General features: G+C 35.9%; 1 protein-coding gene across 5 annotated transcripts in view; it reads right to left on the bottom strand.

Annotated features, from left to right (window-relative positions):
* Nucleotides 1-27,727, bottom strand: part of PARD3B (par-3 family cell polarity regulator beta) — a 1,089,129-nt gene that overhangs the window by 410,952 nt on the left and 650,450 nt on the right. For all 5 annotated transcript variants that reach the window (XM_073019963.1, XM_073019966.1, XM_073019964.1 and 2 more), the window contains one exon: nucleotides 25,383-25,498. In XM_073019963.1, the coding sequence (XP_072876064.1) occupies nucleotides 25,383-25,498 (116 nt within the window). The remainder of the gene's footprint in view (nucleotides 1-25,382; nucleotides 25,499-27,727) is intronic.

Below are 27,727 nucleotides of genomic sequence, written 5' to 3'. Positions count from 1 at the left end.
AACAGATTATTTAGTCACCCAAATGTTAAGCTTAGTACCCATTAGTTATTTTTCCTGATCCTCTCTGTCCTCCTACCCTCCATCCTCCAATAGGCCCCAGAGTGTGTTGTTCCCCTCTATATGTCCAGCATATAATGTTTCTAAAAATAATTGTTGATGCTCTCAGAAATAAGAAAGAGAGTTGTAATAAGTTGTTTGGAGTCTCACACATCTGGAAACTTTTACCAAGACAGGCATGGACTACTGTTTGCATTGTGTCAGAGCAGGGGAAAAGGGAAAAATGAGAGAATGAGAGAATGAGAGAATGAGAGAATGAGAGAATGAGAGAATGAGAGAGAGAGAGAGAGAGAGAGAGAGAGAGAACCAAATGATATCATAGAGAATTTACTGTTTGTACACAGGAATGAAGCAACAAAAAGAACCATAAATGAATCCAAAGTGTGTGGCCTTGTGATTGAAAGATGCCATTATTAGAAAAAAGACACAAGGGAAAAAAATAGTGTAGGATCAGGCCAACAGTACAGATGTAGCATACACAGCACGGAGCACCCTATGACTCACATCTCCCTTTCACTGCCACCCTCACCAAGATTTTTAATGCCACCTAAGACAGCATTAGCTTTCCTGGCAGTCAAACTGGGCTACTGCTGGCTCATCAATTGTGTGCAGTCAGCTAAAAACCCTGAAGTCCTTTTTCATACTAACTGCTGTTAAACCAGATCATCTTTGTCCAATGAATGTCTACAGAGAGTCAGTGGTACATCGGGCACCATGCCAGGCACTGAGATTGTAAAAGGAGCAAGGTAGTCCTGAGCCACGCACTGGCAGGGCTTCGAACACACAAGTAATCACAAAGAGTGGAGTAAATGTTAGCAAACCTACCTGGCCAAAGCTACCTCCAGCTCTCACCTTGACAGATGTAACATCTCTTGACTAATCTGTGGGATGCTGCATTTACTCCCTATGGTCTATTTTCCACAAAAAACCTACTGTAATTATTTAAAAACTAAAACCAAACCAAAACAAAAATCTTATTACATTAGTCCCTTGCTTAAAGCCTCCCAATTAGCTATCAATCACATTTAGAAGAAAATTCAAAGGCTTCCACAGCTTCCAAGCCCTGCCTGGGCTGATTGCAGCAGCCTCTCCAGTATCACCTGCACAGTTCTGCCCTGGATCAGGGTACTTCACCCAATCCAGTCTCACCGTAAGTCCTAGGACACGCAAATCATGCCCCATTGGAACGTGCCCTTTTCCGTACTGTGGTGCTATTGTTACAGATAGTCACAAAGTTCACTGACTTCCTTTGATCATGTCTCCCAAAGCATCACTTCATCAGAGAGGTCCTCCATGGCCACCCTATGTAAAGCAGGCCTCCCAACCCTGACTCTCCATCATTAACTTCTTATCATTTTCCATTTTCCTTCAAAAGACTTGGTACTGCCTGGCATCTTCCCCACGAAAACATAAGCTTCACGTGGACATGAGCTTTACTTTGTTCACTGTTTTATCTCTGGAGCCTAGAACATGTCTGAAATGTAGTAGGCACTCAATACATATTTGTTAAATAAAAGGCTGGTCAGGGAACCTTGAAAGTTGGTAATGAGGCACCTAACAGTAGTCCTTGGATTGGGCTTCTCTGGAAATGTATAGGAAATTTGGAAGACATGTTTCAGGCAAAGAAAACATGAGAACCTAAAAGCAGCCTAAAATGAGGAACCCAAAGATCTTCCATATGGCTGGGGTGCTGTGTGAGAGGGAGCCTGGAGAAAGAACAGGTGGAAGAGAAAGGAAGGGGTCAGTCATAGAGAATCTCAAAAACTACATTAATGAGTTCTGTCTTTATCCTCAGGGCAATGGGATGTTGTTGAGGGATTTTTAGCTAGGAAGTGACATGATCGGATTTGTGTTTCAAAATGATCACCCAGGCTGCAGCGTGGAAAATAAATTGGATGGGAGTAAGGCAGGAAGCAGTTGCTTCCTTTTTTGAACCCAAACATAGGAATTTACATTTATCCCTATTAAATTTAATCTTCTGAATTGCGGCTCACCAGTTCTGCCTGTTGAGCCCTTTTTGAATCTTGATTCCGTCATCCGATGTGATTAGCTCACCTACCAGTTATGTGGCTCCTACAAATGTGACAAGTAAGCCTGCTATATCCAAATCATGTGTAGGGCTTACATTACTGAAAACCATGCCTGCTCTCTTCACGGCACTTTTGCCTGTGGTTGTGACATTTCCTGGCTGGGTGAAAACATTTTCTGATCATTCCATGGTATTTCTTATTGCAAAGTTAACGAGCCAGTCCAGAATGGAAGTAACCATAAAGACTTAGTAACTCAAGCTACCCAGAATTTTCCTATGCATTTCCTCAAGAGCTTACGGACTTTACCGTAAGGTGCCAACCCATTTTATTCTTGCATGAATTAATTTTGGCACCTGGTTTCTGGCTGGGGATTGTATAGCTGCTTCTGTTCTTGGCTACAATAAGTGCTATCAAAAGATTTCTCTTCTGGCATGAATTGAAGTACATAATACTGTCTATATTTCTGCCGAGAATCTACCATCATCTGTTTAATATGCAAACTGTGCAAAACCAGGGCTACTACTGTGTAATAGATGTTGAAAAGTTGTCATCCAGATTCATTGTTTATTAGAGGTTATTAACTTTGGGGTTTATGTGCTGTCTCTTCATTTCAGAGCACACAACCATTCACTTAAATGGGATGCACAAAGTTCTTCACACACTCTAGTGAACTCATCTGGTATTTTATACTGATCTATTAGATGAGCTCACTTAAATCGCACTCCTTTTTGCAGAACAGGCGATTACACATACATATTAAATATCTGCTATCTTTTTGGAAAGTATTGAGTTATATTACAAATCTTGAACAAAGTTGAGCTAATAGAAAACATTAACTGGAAGAACAGACAAGTGCTAGACCCAGAGACCAAAGTGACCTCACAGGAAGCATTTTTTTTTTTTTTTTTAACAGAGTCTCCCTTTGTCCCCAGGCTGAACTGCAGTGGCACAATCTCAGCTCACTGTAACTTCTGCCTCTCAGGTTCAAGCAATTCTCCTGCCTCAGCCTCCCGAGTAGCTGGAATTACAGGCACGTGCCACCACACCCAGCTGATTTTTGTATTTTTAGTAGAGATGGGTTTTCACCATGTTGGGCAGGCTGGTCTTGAATTCCTGACTTCAGGTGATCAGCCCACCTTGGCCTCCCAAAGTGCTTGGATTACAGGCATGAGCCACCATGCCTGGCCACAGGCAGTAATTTTTAAAATATTTTTTTCCTAAGACCAGAGATTTCTTTGGATGTCTCAGAGGCAAATAATAATGGAAGGGAAAAGGTAAAAGCAATGGGGCTGTACCCATGGTGCGTTCCCTCCTGCTACTCTCTCTTCCTCCCCACCCGCCTCCTACATTAAATAAAATGTTTGCTGTAAAAATTTGAAAGAGATTTATAAAATCTACTTAAAATTATTTGCCTATGAGTTAATGATAGACTGAATGATTTTTTTAGCAATCTCTCTGCATATTTAGAAATTCTTGTAAGTTGTAAAAAAACCAAAAAACAAAAATGTAACTTTTTGCAATTGATATTTTTTAAAATAATAAATTCTAAGTGTAATAATTACTAAAATTGGCATAAGGTTCCATTTCAGCGATAAACATTTATTAATTTCACACTTGGAGTCTTATTTTCATACATTACAGCCAATAATTTTGTTCACATCTCACATACTTCAGTAGGTTTTTGTAAAGCTTATAGGTTCTAGGCCTTGTCCCTATACTGACTCATAAGAAAAATAAAACCCTTGCCTGTTTCAATCAGAAGAATTGCTTCAACAATGTGGGACATAAAAATATAAAATATAAAATTTAGGCCAGGCACGGTGGCTCATGCCTGTAATCCCAGCACTTTGGGAGGCCAAGGTGGGTAGATCACAAGGTCAGGAGTTTGAGACCACCCTGACCAACATGGTGAAACCCCATCTCTACTAAAAATAAAAAAATTAGCTGGGCATGGTGAAACACGCCTGTAATCCCCAGCTACTCAGGAGGCTGAGGCAGGAGAATCGCTTGAACCCAGGAGGTAGAGGTTGCAGTGATCCAAGATTATACCACCACACTGCAGCCTAGGTGACAGAGTGAGATACCATCTCAAAAAAAAAAATATATATATATATATACACACACACACACACACACACACACAGACACACATATATATACACACACATATATACACATATACATACATATATATACACATATACATATATACAAAATATAACAAATTACTACTTTTTCTTTCTTCATATATATATATATATATGTACATATATATAAAATTTAAAACCAGTGGGTTAGAGTCATTAAGAAGAAAGAAAAAGTAGTAATTTGTTGTTATATTTTTCTCTCTGGGTATCTCCTTCTCGCATCTTGTTCCTTCACTAGCTTCTCTGGTTTGAAGACGGTACTGTGATTCTCTCAAGCAACTCTGACTTCTTATCCTCTGTTCCAGCTTAAATAAAATTGGCCAAGCTTGACTGTGATGGTGGATAGAGAATCAGGACATTGCTCTCTTACCACTTTTCTGCTTATTCTACAATTCTATTAAAACAAAATTAAAATAATAGTCTCTCAGGACTAAGACCTAAAGCAACTCAGAAATTCTGCCTGACTAATGAGGCTGTCTGTGCACTTCTGCATACATGCAGTGACCAGAAACTTACAGACACCTGGGTGGCTATTGCAGACATGTAGCTTGACTGACCCAATGCCACCTACAACTCTGTTTTCCCTAGCTACTTTCTGGCTAGACAGTATGTGACATGTGATAGTCCCGGCCAATGAGTAAGAGAAGAATTTGGCTGGACAGAACTTCTTAGATGATATTGGATTTCCTGAATTAGGGAAGAATGTTGGCGTACCCTTTTGCCTTCTGTTCCTTTTTTTTTTTTTTTTTTGCCTGAAACATGGATACAATTGCTGAAGATACAGAAGCCATCTGTACATTCCGTAGTGACAAATATGGGTACAAGAGCCAGAAAGTCAAGAGTGGCAGAGTGAAGAGAAGAAGGAGCCTAGGTCTCTGATACATTCATGGAGACACTGAATTGGCCTTATTCAGGTTTCATGTTATATAAAACAAATGAACTCCTGCTTCATAAAACTCTGGTATGGATCCCTGAGCACTGCAGTGGAATGTGCTCTTAACTAATGCTATTTTAACTGATAAAGAGTAGTGTTCTGTATTGACCTAAAACCTCTTAACAAACATATCATCATTCTGCTCCATAAATATTCTTATTTGTCTTTCCAGGTGATAGTCCTCAATGATATGAAGTAAGCATTAAATAGACCTCATACCCCTTTTGTCCTTTTTGTAGTTAAATATCTGCATTTCTCTTTACCATGAACAGGATTCTGCTTTTTTATTCTATTTTAAAATTAGTTTTATACTGCCAATTGATTCTATTCTATGTGTAATACATATTTGTGGTAAAGATTTGAAATATACAGAAACATATAAAAAATAAAGTAAAAATTATATACATAACTTCCACTAAGAGAAAATCAATATTAACATTTTCCTAAACTTTCTTCTTTTATTTATAAGCCACGCGTCACTAGATGACTGAGATAGGTTCTGAGAAATGTGTTGCTGGGCAGTTTTATTATTGTGTGAACATTATAGCATGTACTTCCACAAACGTAGATGGTTTAGCCTGCTACACACCTAGGCTATATGGTCTAGCCCATGGTACCTCTGCTATTAACCCATAGAGCATATTACTACAGTGAATACTATAGGCAATATTAACATAATGGTATCTGTGTATCTAAACAAATTTAAACATAGAAAAGATACAGTAAACACAGACTGTTATAAGTTTATGGAACTAATATGCTGTCTACAGTTGACTGAAATGTTACTACGTGGTGCATGACTATATATATATAAACATACGCACACACACACACACTACTATAATTGCATACTCTGCTTTTTTTAGTTGGCATTTTACCATTAACATTTTTTATTTCATGAAGCATTCTGAAGATTTCTACTAGTTGCATAATAGTGTATTATATAGATTAGATTAACATTCTATAATTTCACTAATTCTCTAATTGCCGGAAAATTAACTATAGTGAAAAATCTTTATATTCCATCTTGGTCAAGTCTTTTATTTTTTTGGTAGGATAATTTTTAGAAATAGAATTACTGGGTAGAGGATGAAATTAGTGTTAAGGTGCCTATACAATTACCACTCTGCCTTAGAGTAAAGCAGCATTCATTTAAACAGACAACAAGCATGTTCTGCATGTTCTGTTCCACTGGAACATATATATTTCAGCATTTGCCAATGTTTGCCAATATAATATCTCAATTTTCTTAATTACTTATGACGTTGAATATATTTCATATTTATTTCCCAAATAAATTTCTTTTGCCCTTTGTGAATTGTCATATACTTTTCCAATCTGAATTGAAATATTTGTTTTCCTGTAACTTATAAGAGCTCTTCATATGTTAAGAATGTTAATCTTTTGTCAAGTATTTTCTAATTATTCCTTTATTCTCTTGAACGACAAAGAACATGTGGATAATAGGGAGTGATTATTAAAGCAGTGTCTCTTAATCCTATTTTAAGAATGTTGGCATTTCCAAATCAATTAACTTTACAGGATGTTGCTGAATTAAAAAAAAAAAAAAAAAAAAAAAAAAGAACAATGTAATCCAAAGTGAACCCTTAGGATCACTTCTTGGTTTTACATATATTATCCATAGTAAATCTCTTCTCCAACTTAAAAAAAACTTCTCTTTTCATTCAAATAGGCTTCTCTAAAGTATTTCTCTTATACACCAGCGCTTTATTTTCAAAGTGAACCTTCTAAAACATATCTAGAAAAGTGCATGGTAATGACATACTGAACAACAATTTAAGGTTATTAACTTCTTTTACAGATATGATATTCCCAATCCATTAATGACGAAGTATATCATCAGTTTTCCCAGTGGGGTGGACAATTAGACCGAGCCGCCTTTAGAAATTCTTGCCCTAAATGACTTTGTGACCACATTTTCAATATAACAACATCTCTAAATTATAGCTTGGTCACGGATAAGCCCTTTAAGTAAGTACTATTTTTTAAAGGGCTACACATTTAGATATCTAATAGGTTAGTTAATTTAGCCCATTTTAGAGTTAACTCACATATCCATCAACATCAAGAAGTTATGCTGGCTACTGTACAATCTGGGTCACGTGGACGTAGGGCCTTTTAATGTTTCTCAGTTGTCTTCGCATATGAGGTCATAGTAAATAGACTGTACTTGCATTATTAAGCTCTTTGATTAAACCTAAATACAAAAGTTGCTTTGCAGATAAAAATTTGCATCAATTATGAAGCTACATGGGTCCATACCAAGTATTTAAACCATTTGGAATATTCTCAATTTATTTTGAGTCAATTGTCTTCTTTGAGTCAGGATTTTTTTTTTTTTTTTGGTATCACTTTGGGATATTTGTCGTGACAACTAATACTGTGTGACCCAAAGTGAACAAAATCTCTAAATATTCAGCTTACACAATATTTGCCACAACTGACATGCAACCAAATTGCTCTATACTAATGTAATTCAATTTCATGTTGCTTCAGGTAAAAGCAAGCAGTTCAACTATGTTTGGAATATAATTCCCATGGCACTGTGTTTATGCACAGACTATGTTATTTTTGTGCAAACAGTTTTATGAAAAATCAAAATGGAATTAATAAATAAGAAGCACTCAAATTTTTTTATTACAGGAATATTATCTTCAACTCTGTTCTGCAACCAAAAGGAAAAACATCGTATACATTAAAATAATATAAATAAACACACATACTTCTTGAGATTAAAAAACAACCAAAAAACCTAAAAGAAAGATACAGAGGAATACAAAAGGAAAAAAGAATGCCTGTAATGAATAGAAGACCAGGAGGGGCCACAAACGATTTGATCTAATTTACCCTCTCTTGTGGTGCAAGTGAATTCACATGACCTAAATCAATTATGTCAAGTGATTGCCTAATTTATTCATAGATTCCTCCAATTAGGAAATAAAGCACACAGCTCTTTTCTTCAGGTTTTAAACAACTACTTTCATTCTTCTTTATTTAATGAATTTGAGGCCTCTGACCTTCTTTATTTCCTGTGTTTGGTTCCTTCCTTAAATACGTTCATTTTTATCAGCCTTTCCTACTTTCCTCTTAAGTGGACAAAACCAGGTAAGTGAACACGAGCGTATGGTGCTATGTTCTGTACTACCTTTATCCTCATGCTATTTTCCTATTCAAACAAAACATTAATTTGCGCTTTTGTTCACTTGTCATTTAATCAGTTGTTTCTACTTTTATTTATTCAATCTTTTGATGTAGGAAAAGAGAACCTGCCCAGATAGTAAGATGAGCCAAATCAATCATCGTGGTCCATGGAGTTTCTGAGATTGCAGCCAGATTGCTCCAACACTATTCATTCACTCGTTCATCTTGGATTTAGTGGGCACCTACACATGCTAAGTGGTGAAGGGAGGTGCCCAAGAAATAAGTATACAATATTACCTGTAGAAGCTTATAACCTGATTGGAGTGGGAAAAAATGTTCACTCAAAAGAATATCAAAGAAGTGTGCCATTCTATGCTAAGATATAGTATCTCAATTTTCTTTTCTTAATTAGCTGTGAGGTTGCATAACCAATAGTTACTGCTTTAGGAATTCAGAAAAGGAACTGGAAAAAAAAAAAAAAAGACAGTCACCTAGAGAAGGCAAGACTTGAATGGGTCCTGAATGAAAGACAGAATTTAAAAAGGAGTGGAGAGAGAACAGGTCTTCTATTTTTTGAGTTAAGACTGGGAAACTGACAAGCCTTATTTGAAACAGTCATAATGGTCTGAAGCCCAGCCATCAAAGTTACATGTGCCTGAGTTCAAATCCTGGCCCCACCATTTACTAGCTGAGATACCTTATGTAAGTCAGTATCTTTAAGCCCTGATTGCCCCATCTATAAAATGGTGATGGAATTGCTGTGCAAAAAAATTATGCCTGACACATAGCTATGAAGATTACAGTTATTACTAATGCTTTTCCTCTTTTTACTCTTCATCTTCTAGATTAATAGGGACTGAAGCTTAAATATTAGGGCTTGATCTTTTTACCATACGTAAAGGAGAGTCAGAGGTTTCTGGTCACAGATAATCAGTAATACCAGAGGTTATTTTTACTATTCTTTTTGTCATTCTTTTGGAGGCATATTGCAGTACAGTCAATTACATTCTATTGTCAACATCCATGGTTAATATATGCTTAGTTGATTACCGCCCTGTTCATTCTTGCTGCTCTGCAGTTAATTCCTACTTACTTAGTGGCTGTGGACACTTCTCTGCCCTGGAGATTCTCTCTCAGGTTTCACCCCACTTCACAGCATTGTTTCACATGTCCCAGCTTGTTGGCAATCCTTCTTCACCCTACTCTGGCTGTTGCACACCACCTTTAAATCTCACAAGCAAACTCACATCTTCTTTGCCAAGGACATTCCTCAAAGGATGAGACCTATGAGATAGTCTGTACTCTAAGTTTCTGTGATCAAACGAGTTGGGAAATGCTGCATTTATTACATCCTGAAGATTCTTGAAACCTGAAAACGTACATAACGTGCACTAATGTTTGTGAGCAATCCCGTACCTAAGAAGCCTGTTTAACTTCATCAGCATTTCCAAGACTTTTATCATTAAAGTCACTACTAAAACCGCCCATCTGTTAAGTTCCACCTACATTTTTGTGAATATTGTTTATATTAACAAATATATTCTTCAATCTTTGATAAGGTGGTATTGTTAGCCTCAAGTGAGAGGACTGGGCACCAAGATTTCCCTCTGGCCTTTCTGGGTACAGAGAAAGCACTAGTATTATTTACCTGGCATCTACTTATTTATTAAAGCTGAAAATAAAAAAGTTCTAATGGATCTCATTTTTCCCTCAATTTGGGTGCTATGATAATTTATTCCAAATTTTGAAAACATGCTAAATGTTCTCCAATTCATTGCTACCCCCTCATTTCACTTTTACGGAATTCCAAGCTGAAACGTTTTCAGGCTCTCACAATTCTTTCAAGACAATTCTGAAGTGCTTGGGAATTGGGGATTATGCCAGTTAGTTCCTGGAACAGCAGAGGACAGATTAGCTTATTCCCAGCCCACTTAAAACCATCAGTCTTGATTAGTCAATTTCCAATTTGATCTCTATTTTAATTTTAACTTTAATTTTTATACCTTCATTGGATAGCATTCCTGTTACATTTTCTTATGAACACTAGAAACCAAGTGGGTATTGAAGCATTAGCCTTTCCAGTCATGTTTCCTCTTTCCACAATTTGTAGTGTTATGTTTGGCCTACTGGACATCTTTCCAGCAACTTCATTCACTTATTGTGTTATTATCATTTATTTACCTCATCGCTCAAACTTTGCTCATGAGAGTATTTCCACTAAAGAAAAGTAAGTTACAGAAATAAGATACTGTCTGTTGTCACTGATACGTCTCAAATATTTAGAACATTACCTGGCATAGACAGTGCACCCAATAAATATTTGTTTAATGAATGAAGGAAGGAAGGAATAGGTGAATAGATGACTTTCGTATGGAACTGAAATTGTATTTTCAAGCACTTTTCAGTCTTATAAAAGTGGAGCAGGTGTTTATGGTGATGCCAGTCTTTGTATTAATATACTCAAAAGCAGCCAGCACTGCTGTATGTCAAGTATAGTGACTTCTGGGGTTCTGATGAAAAACCAAAAATAAATTATTTTTAAGAAGACTAATTGCCTTGCCCCAGATTAAGCAGTTTTATCATAAATAAATCTGAATTCTGCCTCTGCCTCTGGTTCATGTTTAGTCAGACATTTTTCTGAACACTTAATGAAAGGCACAAATGTATTCATTAGTATGCACTTTAGAGTGGGTAACAAAATGAAACCAAAATATGTATTTTCCCCTATGAGCAAGGGCTGAAATTTGATCTTTAATGTAAAGTAACATTTTACTTCCAAAAAGTGACATTTAATTTAGAAATTTTCAGCCTTAGAAAGGAAATGCTCAGATCATTCACAATAGAAAACATACAGTCAAACAGCTGGGAGAGGTTTAACCACAGAAGTGATTTTAAAAGTAAAATAAAATAACCGTTTTAAGCCTATAACACTGGCAACAATGAAAAAAAATGATGACACCCAGATTCTTCCATATACTGCTGATAGGAGCAAAATTGCTTTTCTGCAGGGCAACTGGTCATATGAATCAAAAGCCTTGTATCTTTAATACATCATCTGGCTGGGGAGTACACGTATAGAAATTATGATAACATAATCATGATTGCTTACAAAGATTGATGTACTAGCAGGCTCAATGCATTCCTGTTTCTGAAAGTGAAGAATTGGAAACAACTTTTATAGCAGAGAGTGTAATATTAGTCAAACGAATCACGCTACATTTATTCCAGAGCAAACTTTACAACTAAAAGATAATGTTGTAGAAGTAAAGATCCAGAGAACAATGTTTAGGTTAGACTGTTTTTAACACAAATTTAAAGAAATATGTTTGGTGTAGGTATATATGAGAATAAAAATATGTAAGACTAAAGGTGTTTTGCGTTTTATTTTTTATTTTATTGTTTAGAAAAATTTATTTATTTTTTAATTTCTTTTTTCTTTTTTTTTTTTTTTTTTTTTTTTGGTAGAGCTGGGGTCTTGCTTTGTTGCCTAGGCTGGTCTCAAACTCCTAGGGTGAAATGATCCTCCCAACTCAGCCTCTCAAAGTGCTGAGATTATAAGGCATGAGCCACCATTTCTGGCCCTGTTTTTTTCCTTAAGATAATTTTTTATTTTGTATTTTTGTGTGTACTTAGTAGGTGTATATATTTATGGGATACATCAGATGTTGGGATCTGGCATACAATGCATAATAATCACACCATGGAAAGTGGGGTATCATCCCCTTAAACATTTATCCTTTGCGTTACAAACAATCCAATACTCCTTTACTTATTTTAAAATGTACAATTAAATCATTATTGACTATAGTCACCCTTTCGTACTATCAAATACTAGACCTTATTCATTCATTCTAACTATTTTTTGTATATTTTGCTTTTTAAAGAACAAACTGCAACTACTGCATCTAAAAATTAGATAGTGTCTCTCCTTACAGTGTCTTTAATCGCTTCATAAAGTATTGCCAATAACAAATCTTATCATTCAAAATATCATTCAGAAGGGATAATTATGAAACTGCTAAACTTCATTTAACCTATAATTTTATATTTTTAATTATTTAATTGTATATTTTAATTATTAATTGTACATTTAATTGTATATTACATATAACATTTTCAACTAATGAAATTCTCACTTAAAAAAACTAAAATGGATTTGGTTCATATTTGCAAGGAGAACTTAAGCATTTTGTTCCATTCTTTGAATAAGCATCCTTAGCTTCATATTTTTAATGAAGATGTTCTTACATTAACACAAAAGTTCTTTAAAAAGGAATACAGAACTTCATTTAAATATGAACAATGGTTTAGGAAACAAAGGCAAGTGAGAAGAAAAAGTTCATACCTGTCTTTATGAAATTGAGGCAGTAATTAATAGCCTACCAACTAAAAAAAGTGCAGGACCAGCCGAATTCTATCAGAGGTACAAAGAGGAGCTGGTACCATTCCTTCTGAAACTATTCCAAACAATAGAAAAAGTTAGGGACTCCTCCCTAACTCATTTTATCAGCCCAGCATCACCCTCATACCAAAACCTGGCAGAGACACAACCAAAAAACAAAACTTTAGGCCAATGTCCCTGATGAACATTGATGCAAAAATCCTCAATAAAATACTGGCAAACCGAATCCAGCAGCACATCAAAAAGCTTATCCACCACGATCAAGTTGGTATCATCCCTGGGATGCAAGGCTGGTTCAACATATGCAAATCAATAAACGTAATCTTTCACATAAATGGAATCAACGACAAAAACCACATGATTATCTCAATAGATGCTGAAAAGGCCTTCAATAAAATTCAACACCACTTCATGCTAAAAACTCTCAATAAACTAGGTATTGATGGAATGTATCTCAAAATAATAAAAACTATTTATGACAAACCCATGGCTAATATCACACTGAATGGGCAAAAGCTGGAAGCATTCCCTTTGAAAACTGGCACAAGACAAGGATGCCCTCTCTCACCACTCCTATTCAACATAATATTGGAAGTTCTGGTCAGGGCAATCAGGCAAGAGAAAGAAATAAAGGGTATTGAACTAAGAAGACAGGAAGTAAAATTATCTCTGTTTGCAGATAATATGATTGTATACTTAGAAAACCCCATAGTCTCAGCCCAAAATCCCCTTAAGCTGATAAGCAACTTCAGCAAAGTCTCCAGATACAAAATCGATGTGCCAAAATCACAAGCATTCCTATACACCAATAATAGACAGAGAGCCAAATCATGAGTTAACTCCCATTCACAATTGCTGCAAAGAGAATAAAATACCTAGGAATACAACTTACAAGGGATGTGAAGGACCTCTTCAAGGAGAACTACAAACCACTGTTCAAGGAAATAAGAGAGGAAACAAATAAATGGAAAAACATTCCATGCTCATGCTTACGGATAGGAAGAATCAATATCGTGAAAACAGCCATACTGCCCAAAGTAATTTATAGATTCAATGCTATCCCCATCACTGACTTCCTTCACAGAATTAGAAAAAACTACTTTAAATTTCATATGGAACCACAAAAGAGCCCATATAGCCAAGCGAAAAGAACAAAGCTGGGGGCATCATGCTACCTGACTTCAAATTATACTACAAGGCTACAGTAACAAAAACAGCATGGTACTGGTACCAAAACAGATATATAGACCAATGGAACAGAATAGAGACCACAGAAATAACACTACACATCTACAACCATCTGATCTATGAAAGACCTGACAAAAATAAGCAATGGGGAAAGGATTCCCTATTTAATAAATGGGTTTGGGAAAACTGGCTAGCCACATGCAGAAAACTGAAACTGGACTCCTTCTCTATATTTATACAAAAATTAACTCAAGATGGATTAAAGACTTAAACATAAGGCCTAAAACCATAAAAACCCTAGGAGAAAACCTAGGCAATACCATTCAGAACATAGGCATAGGCAAAGACTTCATGTCTAAAATACCAAAAGCAATGGCAACAAAAACCAAAATTGACAAATGGGATCTAATTAAATTAAAGAGCTTCTGCACAGCAAAAGAAACTATCAACAGAGTGAACAGGCAACCTACAGAATGGAAACAAAGTTTTGCAATCTATCCATCTGACAAAGGGCTAATATCCAGAATCTACAAGGAATTTAAACAAATTTATAAGTAAAAAACAAATAACACCATCAAAAAGTGGGCAAAGAATATGAACAGACACTTCTCAAAAGCAGACACCTATGCAGCCAACAAACATATGAAAAAAAGCTCTTCATCACTGGTCATTAGATAAATGCAAATCAAAACCACAATGAGATACCATCCCACACCAGTTAGAATGGCGATCATTAAAAAGTCAGGAAACAATAGATGCTGGAGAGATGTGGAGAAATAGGAATATTTTTACAATGTTGGTGGGAGTATAAATTAGTTCAGCCATTGTGGAAGACAGTGTGGCAATTCCTCAAGGATCTAGAACCAGAAATACCATTTGACCCAGCAATTCCATTACTGGGGATATACCCAAAGGATTATAAATCATTCTACTCTGAAGACACCTGCACACGTTATGTTTATTGCAGCACTATTCACAATAGCAAAGACTTGGAACCAACCCAAATGCCCATCAATGACAGACTGGATAAAGAAAATGTAGCACATATACATCATGGAATACTATGCAGCCATAAAAAAGTATGAGTTCATGTCCTTTGCAGGGGCATGGATGAAGCTGGAAACCATCATTCTCAGCAAACTAACACAGGAACAGAAAACTAAACAACACAGGTTCTCACTCATAAGTGGCAGTTGAACAATGAGAACACATGGACACAGGGAAGGGAACATCACACACTGGGGCCTGTTGAGGAGTGGAGGGGCTAGGGGAGGGAGAGCATTAGGAGAAACACCTAATATAGATGACGGATTGATGGGTACAGCAAACCACCGTGGCATGTCTGTATCTATTTAACAAACCTGCACGTTCTCCACATGTATCCCAGAACTTAAAGTATAGTGGGGGAGGGGGGGAAGGCTTAGAATTACCTAGATACAGAGCCTCAGTACAAAATATGAAGAAGAAAGCATTTCATGTTTTAATCCAAGTTTTATGAGGAGCCCAGAATATTTAAGTTTTAAAAAACAAGGCAGTTTTCCCATTGACCAAAATTTCTCTTCAGAGCACAGATAACACTCTAAGTACACAGAGGTCAATTTAGTAAAAATCTGCATGGGTTTGTTACTGGCAGAATATCATTGGTTAAGGTTAGTTTCTAAACTTTATAGTTTTTTTGTATCTCTTCTGGGGAAATAAAGCCTTACATTTTTCTTAGAGACACTGACATTTTAAATTAACTACATATTCCACTAAACATTCCCCGGCCTTGAGAAAATACGCTCAGTGAAAAACTGCATGGCAACATTTGAGACCATTTGTGGTCCCATTATTGACTTAAGGATATACCTATGAAATCCACAGGTTAACTTTTCTCCCAGCATTTCATAATACTTAACTTTAGGAGAATTTACTTATATTGACTGTTCGAGTCAACCACCAAGTATAAGAAAAACCTGTAGGAGATGTGGAAGCTCATTTCTAATTATACTGCCAACACTACCCTCTCCATTACTGCTACTGTTACTAATAACACCATCAAATCCCTAGGCATTAGGGGTGTTCGAGGCATTAGGTTAAGTGTTTTTATATAAGAGGGATGATCTTTGCTCCAAAAATGCTTTCCTTTCTCAGATGGGGGCATTTGAGAAAGTTGTATCTCTTATTCACTCATTCAACAACTTATAAAAGAGAGCAATTAAGTTGATGGCATTTGTGAGCATTTGGTCATGGGAAGGGTATGACAGGGATGGCCTGGCATGTGTCACAACTTTTAGACAAGTCTAGAAACATATAAAGCATTGTAAAGTACAATTCCTACACAAAAGGTATTGTTTTCCAATTAATAACAGTAACAATGAACACAAAGTCAAATTCTTGAAAGTATGTTTCTTAGGGAATGTAAAACACAGCCGGAGGAAAGGATACACAGAGACTTACAGGGATAGGAAAAGCACGTCCTTGACACACAGAATCATTTTTACACCTTTGCTTCCAACCCAAATCGTTGTTTTAATGAATTTTAAACAGAATCTGCCTTATTCTGCTACATCTGAAGTACTGATCAAGTTACATTATAGACAGTGATCTATATTTCCACATTTCAGTTACTACTACTACTAGTCTATAATTCACTTTAAATGTAGCAATTATCTAAAGTATAATTACATGTTACATTTTGGTTAATCCACATGTCCGTTTTCTTAATGTTTTGAAAGAGGCCTGCCATGGATGGAGGTGCTGGAAACTATCTGAAGTCTTTTCCCACTACAGATGTCTCTCTAAGAATTCAGCCGGAGTTCTGACAGGTAGGTTCTCCAAATTCAACTTTTCATCTATTCATCTCGCTACAATTACATTCTGTGTAATATGTACACAGTGCTATCATCTGTGTACATATAATACAGTTATGTAGTTAAAACACATAACTATATACATTATAATATGTTTTATTTATTTATTTTTTTGAGACAGAGTTTCATTCTTGTTGTCCAGGCTGGAGTGCAATGGCATGATCTTGGCTCACCGCAAACTTGGCCTCCTGGGTTCAAGCGATTCTCCTGCCTCAGCCTCCCAAGTAGCTGGGATTACAGGCATAGGCCACCATGCCTGGATAATTTTGTATTTTTACTAGATACAGAGTTTCTCCATGTTGGTCAGCCTGGTCTTGAACTCCTGACCTCAGGTGATGCCTTGGCCTCCCAAAGTGCTGGGATTACAGGTGTGAGCCACTGTGCCCAGCCTTATAATATGTTTTAACAACATAAACATATTAAAATACTCTAACAAAAATAAAAAACCTGTATCCCTTGTCAAACACTGAAAAATATATGATGGTCTCTTTTTCATAATTTTGGTGAGTTCTGCTTCTCTTTTCAGTCTTCAGGAGCTGTTTTAATTTACATATTTTTTCCTTTTATACCAAATATGCCACAAACCAGAATTCCATTTTCCATCACTGTTATCCTTCTCGATTTCAAAACTTGTAAACATGATGTATCTTCTGATGTGATTATCATTGCTTGATATATCTGGGGTACTGATTAATTTTAAACAGATGTGAGTCTTTCAATATTTGCATGAAAATATTTGAGGAGAGCTCTCCTATGCCTCTTAAGCCATCTCTCTTTCAGGCATAATATCTTTACTCTTTCAACTGCTTTTCACTAAACATGGTTTCTAGGCCTCTCACTAATACCTGGATTGCATTCTATACTGTCTTTGTAGCTATTAAAATATTTTACCCATAATTGGATATTGAACTGTAAATGTTATGACCAGGCCAGAATAAAGTGGAGCTGTTTTCTTCCTTGATCTGAAAACACAGAACTAGCTTTGGGGATGGCCATGTCAGGCAAGCAGCTAAGAACCAGGGGATTGCTTCAATAGTTACTATGCCAACTCTCCTAAATCCTACACTTACACAATTCATCTCTTTTAACCTGACTTTATGACATAACCTTTATCATTCACTATCCCATCTGAAATAGCTTCATGTCCCCTCAGTCATTCTCTCTACCTGAATTTGGCTTTAGGAAAAACATTTCTATCTGAATCTCTGTCATCTGAAATTTTATTATTTATTCACTGTATACATCTTTATCATCTGTTTACATAATGAGAATGAAAACACTGTAAGATTGCAGCCTTTGTCTTATTTACCCGGGATATTGCCTGGCATACAGTAAGTGTCAATAAATCCTTGTTGGAATGAATGCATCATTCTTTATTAAATTCTATCCTCTTCAATTCTGGAGAAATCATCTGAATGCTAATTCTGTAAATCTATCACCCAATTCTCTAAGACAGTATTTCCCGAAAATTTGTGAAGAGTGCCTTTTCCTTCTTTACTCTTGACTTTAAAGAAAAAATTGTGTTTTGTCAAGAAAAATTAACTGTAATCTTGAAAGAGTTCTATTTACTTTGTATAACAGACAGGGAAGTATACAAAGATGAAGTCAGATATGTGCCAAATTACATACATCCAATCTTCATCAAATTCTGTTGAGTTTTATCAGAACACAATAAAGGTATCATTTTATGGTATATGTTATTTAATTTTCTCCAAGGTGACAATGAGACATTAGTTAGCACATTTAAGGAAAGGAAATTTTAGTGCTGTGTCTACCTCTGTATGTAATTTGACCCATAAGTCTCAATCAGAAAACAAATGGAAATACCTTTATAAACATCAACATAACCTATAAGTAAAACATTTTCCTGACTTAGCAGTTTAGAAATCCCATCAAAAAGGAAAGGAGACACCAGTTATTTCAAGGACTCCATTGAGATTGCTGGTGACCATCACATTTTTTTTTTTTTTTAAATTTCACAAACATGGAAATCTTCTGAGGATAACCATTGAGATTACTAGCTGTTTCTGGAATTCATTATCTTTCTGAAAATGGATAATTTACTTCCTTGTCTTCCAGTGTGAGGCCTCCTCTTCATAATTTCTGATGACCAGGGACAGCCACTTTACAATCACAATCCTTTTAGTGCACAGGGATGAAAATTGTCTAGACTTCCATTCCCTGGCAGCCATGCTTTTTCGGTTTGGCCATCATTCTCTCCTAGGTATGAGGATAATACTAACACAGGAACTGAGTGGCTTTGCTTTGCACCTGACATCCAGTAGGTGTTTAAAACAATGGACCACCTCGCACACTTTCTTTTTCATGCTTTAAAAATAGCTTGGCTGTCTAACTCTTATTAGGTTTTGCAAGCCTCCTCTCATGCAGCTGTTTACCTCTTCCTGCATATATTCTTTTATATTTTTACTACGTGTGTGTGTATATATGTGTATATACATACACAGAAAAAATGTACATATATATGTATATATTTTAATCATTTGCTTCTCTCTTCCTCTTTTCTACATAGCCAAGGTTATCAGTGAGTTCTTGAAGCAGCCACACTAGTGTCTTCAGATGCCTCTTCCTTTTCTTCCTCCCTGAGATAAGTTATCATAATGTTAGAATTTCCTTTTGGAAGTTTTTCCTTAACTCTTGAGTTTTTCTTTCCTGTTGGGGTTCTAATCTAGGTACATGCAGCAAGCACCATTTCTCTCATTTATTTACCACATCCCCAGTGTTTAATGCACTTCCTGGCACACAGCAGGCACTTAATAAACATTTACTTAATGAGTGAACATTCCCTATAATTCCTTTATTTTGAGTTACTAGAGCTTAGAGTATATAGCTGACTTCATCTTTGTATACTTGTCTATTATACGAATAGACACTTCCTTACAGTATTACCATTAATTTTTCTTTACAAAACAGATTATTTTCTTTAAAGTCAAAGTTGTATCCAAAACAGTAATACCCAAATCAGCTTTTAACTATATTCAGAGGTACTACTCATTGGTGGACAATAAAAGAAATCCATGGATGTAAATAAAAATAGTAAAATATATTTATGTATTAATAATACATACAAACCAGCATCACACTTATTAGAATAATTTTATAAAAATTATCCTAAGTATTCAGTCTTTATTATCAATAATTCATAGAGAAGTACCTCACTATATGAATATAATCTTAAAAAGAACGTATTAGAGCAGTAGAATGGGGCTTTTTTCGTGCTCATCTTTGAGCTGATACTAGAAATGTACTCTCTAAGAGGAATATTTGACATGTATAAAAAGTTTCATACTCAAAATGTATCTCAAATATTTACTTTTGTAGATGTGAGAACTCAGTTGGCTTATAAATTACTTCAATTGTGGGTATCTAAAAACATTTCCTAATTTAAAAAAAAATTAGAGCAAGCAACTAACAGAAAATAAAACTGCTGAATCACAAATCTTGAAAGGAAATCAGCCAACCTATTTATCGTCTTGATTTTAGGGAGATATTCAGGACACACGCTCTTGCTTAAAAGACTATGAGACATGGAATGTTAACAAACTTCATTGTCAGGAAACTTCCTAAAATTTTGTCTGAATGCCTCATGCATCACTTTAAGCTCATTTCCTCTCATTGAACAGGAGGACAGCTGGCCAGCGTCTTCCATCTGCACTACCCTTCGCCTTCTCCGAACTGGGTTATAGAACACCCTTCTGAAATGGGAGTGGGAAGCCAATTTGAAACAGGAGAGGAAACTCTAAAAACAATATCTTGTGAGAAACAGAATTTTAAACTTAACTCTGAATGGGGCTACAGAGTAGGTCAACAAAGGGGGCCAACAAACTGAAGTGCTATTCCTTGAATAATTCAGACTAATTCTCAAACAGTATTATGGGGTCATAAAACACCAAGCCTGGAAATTAAAGATTTTTATGCCTCATCAAAAAGTCTTTGAATGTAACTTCCTGGCATACTGCCAACAAGGGCAGCTCTTTGGGGGAAAACCCTATGCCAAAGGCCAAAGAGGCAGCTGTGTTATTCAGCTCCTGAGAGCTTCCAACTCAACACCCACACAAGCTCAATTATGAACAAATTAAAGGGGTCCAGACTGAACACAGTAATTCTGGTAATTTAAATAAATAGAGAAAAGTCTACAATTAGTAGGAAAAGATTGATTTTCTCCAAAACCCAGAAGTATCCACCCAGTCTCTTAAGTGACACCCTAACCCCTTTGAATTAGCATGACTACATGTAATTATTCAAAAACAAATTTCCTTTTATTTATCATTTTAATCATTTCTGATCTCACTTAAATGTGACCACATGCATGCCAGTAAAAGTATCCACAAAATCCCAAGGCAAAGCAGCCTCAAAAGGGCTATATACACATTATACTTATAATGTATACCCAATTCAGCTTTTACTTATACTTATAATGTATACATAGGAATTAATGACACTGAGTAAAATTGTAATCAGAGTTGTACATCTACATTTTAGAGCATATAATGTGTTACCCATCTCAAGAAGTGTTTAATATACACATCTGTAATCAATAAACATTTTTGCAAGTAAAGAGAAAAATTTAGAGTCATTGAAAAAGAATCAAAGATTTAATATTGGGGAATCTATTAATTAACTCACTTTTATTTCGTGAATAGAATAAAGAACAAAATCCACATTATCAGCCAGTAAGGCCCTTAAAATCACTTATTAAAATTAAACATTCATTCTTGATTAAAAAAATAAATGATTTAATCAAAAAACTTTTAGGATGTTAGGACTGCAAAGAAACTTATGTAGCTTGATCAAATGTTTCCATGAGAAACCAATAGCAACATTATAATTAATGTGTGCTCTCTCTCTCTCTCTCTCACACACCCCCCCCCCCCCCACATGGGAAGCATTCCTATTTCATCTTGAAACTCATTTTGATTAGCTGATTGTACAGTCCATGCAGGAGAATGAGTACATATGAAGAGCCAAAGTAATTTTACAAAGGAAGAAAAATTAGAGGAAGATTATCTTGTAAGTAATCAAAATACGAAGTAATAGCAAGATAATTTAAACGGGGTGATGCTGACATGACATGGACTAATATATCAACAGAATAGCATGTCTAGAAATCCACACATCTATGTATGTATGGGAATTTACTATTCAATGTGACTGAATTTCAGATTAACAGGGAAAGAATGGAGAAGTCAATAAATGCTATTAATAATTTGCTTACTTATGTGAGAAAATTCTTCCATCTCATACCCCATGGATAAAAATATATGATAGATTGCTAAATATTTTTTAAAGCCTCTAAAAGTACCAGAAAGGAATGAGAGAAACATATAACCTAAATGTCACAAAAGAAGAAATGATGAAAATATTTGACAATAAGACTGAAACCTTTTTTATAAGAAATATCACGATGAAACTAAAAAGACAAATAATAGGTTGCAAAAAAATGACTTGCATCCCATGTAACAATATTTTATAAATGAAAGAGGAAAAAATTAACAAATGGTAACATTGGCAAAGGCTATAAATAAACAAATTGCAAAATCTTAAACACAAACAACTCAAAAACCCACCAAAACAACAACAAAAGAACTGTTAATGAAGCCCACATTCCATTAAAAGGGGAAGAGAAAAGTAAAGTATAAATGAAGATTAATGAATGTAACACTACACAACTATTATAAATAAACGATATGTGATGTGGACATGCACATAGATGGGGAAGCAACTGGTGCTTTCTAGGAGCACTTACATTTTAAACTACGTTTGTGTCTGGTGAGTAGGTAAAAGAGATGGCAATAAGGAGCCTTTATTTTTCTTAATCGGAATTGTCTGTCTTTGAAAATATAATTGAAAATAAGTAAATGGAAGCCTCTCACCTTTAAAATAGCTTAAACAGATGAACAACGACTCATTAATATGCAAGTTAAAATACTAGTTTGGTCTTAGTAGCAAATGCGAAACAAACACAAGGGTTCTGACAGGGCCCATCAGCCTCTGAAGATTCCTACAGACTTTATAAAGTGAGAAATAGCCAATATAATTTAATTATGCAACAAATAGAAGGGCGTTTTTTTTTTATTCTGAAGCATATAAAAATGCTGGTTTCCAGCTCAAAAATAGATAGCATGAATTGTATATTCATCCTAAATAGGATACTTATTAAAACGTTTTAAAGAATGTTAAAACATTTTAAAGAATCAAGATCCTGCTAGTATTATTCCTATAAACATAGTCACCTACCTTTTGAGCAAATAAATTAATCTCTTACATTGGCCTAGTGCTATATATGGAAAACGAAACTATATACAATATTCTATTCCCCTAATGAAACAGAAAAGACACTTTCAAATGTTTACCATTGGGGTATCACCTAAGTGAATTTCACATTGAGAAGGTCAATACGTTTGTTAGGCTCCCTGATTGTTCTGGGGAGAAGGGATCAAAATGGTAGTAGAATGCTGACCCTCAGGGTCTTCTGAAAGACTGTTGGCTTTAGCCTGGTACTTCTTGGAAAGGACCAAACTTTGATGATTACTCTAAACTTGTTTTTACAGCATGCTACTGAGTATTTCTGCTGCGTGGTGCATTTTAGCCAATGCTTTTAGTTGGTACTAGGGTAAATAGCTCATAACCTGACCAATTTTGTAAAATGAATTAACCTTACTATTATTGTTGTCATTTATGGCATATGTATAAAAATGCAAAGAATGACTGCTAACTACATATATTTTGCTAGGACTATTTCAGTTTCGAAGAGAAAACTCAAAATATAGTTTTTGGTAAAAAAAAAGTTAACAAAATGGCTGGACCCAGTGGCTCACGCCCTGTAATCCCAGCACTTTGGGAGGCCGAGGTGGGTGTATCACTTGAGGTCAGGAGTTCGAGATCACCCTGGCCAATATGGAGAAACCCCCTCTCTACTAAAAATACAAAAAAAAAAAAAAAAAAAAAAAAAAAAATTAGCCAGGTGTGGTGGCAGAGGCCTGTAATCCAAGCTACTCGCAAGGCTGAGGCAGGAGAATCACTTGAACCCGGGAGGCGGAGGTTGCAGTGAGCCAAGATCACACCACTGCACTCCATCCTGGGAGACAGAGTGAGACTCCATCTCAAAAATAATAATAATAATAATGATAAAATTAAAATGTAAATAAAAATACTGATTATGGACATGCCTTAGGTTTTATTTTTTGCAGGTTTCATAATATTTTTTTCTCTCTTAATTTACAATGGGTGCTGTTTTTTCTTTTTAGAACCATAATAGTGGCTGTTTTAATTAAATGAGAAAAACAGAAATATATTTCTCTCCTCAAAAATAAGAGTGGTTTTGATTCATTCATCTTCTTTATAGAGAAACTGGGAAGACAGAACAGGAAATGTTTATCAAGCACTCTATAAAAATGAACTGCTCTTTAAATTATTAGTAATAACCTATGTCACTGTCACAAATTATTCCTTTGGTTTGTCAAAGGTTCACGCTTGAGAAAATACTGTTTCTGACCAGTGTTCAAGACAGCTTCCTTGTTAAGGTTTCTATCTGTCTCTTACTATAGGCGATTACAGCAAATGCATCCCAGTGATTTAGTTACTTTATACAAAATAGAATCAGTTTCTCTTGTTTCATCATAATTGAACGTTTTTCTGAACTCCTGTAAATGAATAACAGATAAGCCCTATTTATCAGATTGTTTGGTGGAGCGCGCACTTTTGATTATTCTATTTTCTCATTGTTACTAATGAAATATATAATATGCCTCGAGAAAAAACAATTGCAAAGCTTGGCCTCTAAGCATTCACGAGGCAATGGATATTTTGCTGAGAATTTATTCTGTACCCATACTTTTCTCTAATAGTGTTCTCTCTAAGAGCCCATGGGAGGGCAGTGATGCTCTAGGGTATATGAGATGTCCCAAGGCTTTCAGAACACAGTTGACAGGGGCCCTTGCTCTGCCCTAGCACCCAACAGTCACCAAGAAGTTCCCCATGGTGCTGAGAACCTCAGTGAGGTTGTTCAGGCATGGACAGGGGGTACCTTGACACCCTCAGTGTGGCAAGCCCAAAAGACCCCCTTTCCCTCCAGTGTCACAGGATTTGGGGATGGGCATTTAAAAAGCTGAATTTTCTGCACTGCTGCCATCCCTATCCATCACACATGGATAGGAATAGAAGGATGTGAAGCACTAAGGCAAAGGATGCTTTGAACCACATGATTTTCCCAGGCTCTGCAACAGGTATGCCCGCACAGAGTGGAAATGCCCTGGCAGAAGCAAGGCTGCAAATGCAAAGGCAGATAGACAAGGGAAAGATGCCTCTGGAATTCAGATCCTCCAGAAGGAATCATTTTTGTGATCTATAATGGGAAGATAGTTTATAGATCATTTTATAAAAATAAATCACTTCTCTTTGTTTCACAAAGTGGGTAATTACAATTAAATGTGTGAAGAGATAGGAAGGTGAGATGGCCATTATCCCTTCCTCTAGGTTTCTGCAGACCTTGTTCCCTGAGGTTTGAGTTGAAGAAACAAAACCAGGACATTTGGGAAGATAAATGGGCTAAGGCTGGAGAGCTGACCTGGATGTCACCTCACCCTTGCTTACCAAGGTCCATGCTCTTCGAGGCTTTCAAATTAATTGATTCAGGCTGCCTGGCCGGTGTCACAGATCTGAAGTTGATGTGCTGATCTGGAAAATATACTGCTGAATCCACCCCAGAGCTGTGGAAGGAAGCCATATGTTGTATTTAGGTTTAGAATAAAATATTTTTAAAAATGAGGAAGCAGTTCTCATTTTGAACACAGCCACTCATCACTCTATGCAACTCCCAACCACATATTTTAAACTAATTCCTAAATCTCAGGTTTCTTTTATGAGATGTAGCAACTCTGTTTTCATGTATTTTACCATACTGTACAATTTAAATAAAATATTCTCTGGGTAATATCGTGTTTTACTCTTCACTGATTTCTGCTAATTGGGATCCTGCTGTACACTATATAACTTTAAGTGGATAAAGAAGGCCTGGAAAACACTAGCACTTCAAGAGATGTCACCAGATATTAGCAGAGTCCAAAAGCAGGTTAAGGGATTTCTGTGGACTAAGCTATGCCTATTTTAAAAAACAAGTGAAAGGGTTATATCCTTTAGAGAAGACCATCCTGTTGAATGACTGATGCCTGTAGAAATTTAGTTTTCTACTTTATTTAGGTCTTTTTTCTAAAACGAATGTTAACACTGAGCAGATAGTCTGCACATCAAAAGTACAAAAAAGGAAATAATAGGAAAAGCACAGTTGACAATTTAGACACAAGATACATCAAATGCCCATTATAGTTTTCTTAGTACTTGTAGGCAATCTCAAATAACTTTCTTTCTGCAGAATATTCTACTTATTTCACTTGACCATACAGGGTATTATGTAAGAGAATTACAGACAATGACTTATTTCTTGTTCTATAAATAAATTATATTTATATAATTTTAATAAACTAAATTATAGCCATTTTCTCCCCTCGGCACTCTCATCTGTTTAGAAAGTAAATATGGTAGCTCATCTCATCATAATTGCTATCCTAATCTCAGATATAGTGAAAATCCAAATCATGTATCCTTACAAAATCTGAAACTATTGAGTTGTTCAAACGGTTGGAGTTTGATACTATAAACAACAAAACAATAGCAAAAATAACTGTTTTGAATGAGGATCCTTCTAAAATGTACAGGAGAATCTCAACCTGAAATACCAAAATAGGTTTAATCTTTTCTTGAAACTCATCATCCCTCCATATTCAATATTGCTTTTGAGAAATATTAAAATTAGTATGCAACAATAATAGTATGGCCAAATGAATAAATGAACCTCCATTTTCATAATGCAGTGGGTAGATTAAGGAAGCACTTGTTTAGTCAGGTGTGGTGGCATGCACCTGTAGTCCCAGTTACTTGGGAGGCTGAGGCTGGAGGATCACTTGAGTCTAGGAGTTTGAGGCTCCAGTGAGTTAAGATCGCACCTCTTCCCTCCAGCCTAGGTGAAAGAGGTAGACCTCATCTCCCCTACCCTCCCCCAAAAAGGAAGTACCCGTGACACCAGCACAGCCCTGTGCTTAAGAGCCTGGCTCCAGTACTTACTAGCTGTGTCAATTAAGAGACTGGCTCCAGTACTTACTAGCTGTGTCAACTAAGAGACTTACTGGACCTCTCTGGGCTTCAATTTCCTTATGTATAAAATGAGTAAAATTACACTCTCCACCTCATAGGGTTGTTGAGAGAACAGAATGAGTGAAGATTTGTAAAGTAAGGACATTAGTGTCTGGTACAGAGTATTTTGTATAGAGGCAGATAAATTAGGTAAGTTAACAAATAAGCAGATCAATAAATTGACCTACTTTTGCTTCGCAAAACACTGTAAGTTTCTGAGTTTTTCCCATTACCTGTGTTTTTTACAGTTTCTTTGATGTCTCTGTTTTTGTCAGACTCTCAGTAAGTCTGTGACTAGGAGCGCTTTTCTCTATTTAGAAGGGTGATGTGGTTTGATGGTTAGGAGGCTGGCCGCTGCAGGAAAATGTCAGAGTGAGTGGCCTCAGTTTCCTCATTCATAAAATGGATAGGAATAGAATTTATGACTCTTTAAAATTTTTGTAAGATATGTAAGTTATGTTATATATTGAGAAAAGTACCTAGCACATAGTAAGAGCTTGATCAACCCGAGCTATTAACAATCCTTTTCTTTATTTTGTAGGTTAGTGTGGTCTTTGAACGAGGGCCTAAGGCACTCGCCGATGAAAAGATTTCACATGTTTTCACAAAAATTTCTCAAGAAGTTTAAATCCTCTCTTTAGAGTTATGTAGCTTTTTTCCTATGTCTTTCCTGGTGTCTGGGTACATTCTCAATACATGAAACCATTGATATATAAAGTATATTACATATGGTATCTAGTAATGACAAA

The sequence above is a fragment of the Chlorocebus sabaeus genome, chromosome 10 (assembly GCF_047675955.1).
Source record: "Chlorocebus sabaeus isolate Y175 chromosome 10, mChlSab1.0.hap1, whole genome shotgun sequence".
Taxonomy (NCBI): domain Eukaryota; kingdom Metazoa; phylum Chordata; class Mammalia; order Primates; family Cercopithecidae; genus Chlorocebus; species Chlorocebus sabaeus.
This window is presented reverse-complemented; position numbering and strand designations above follow the sequence as displayed.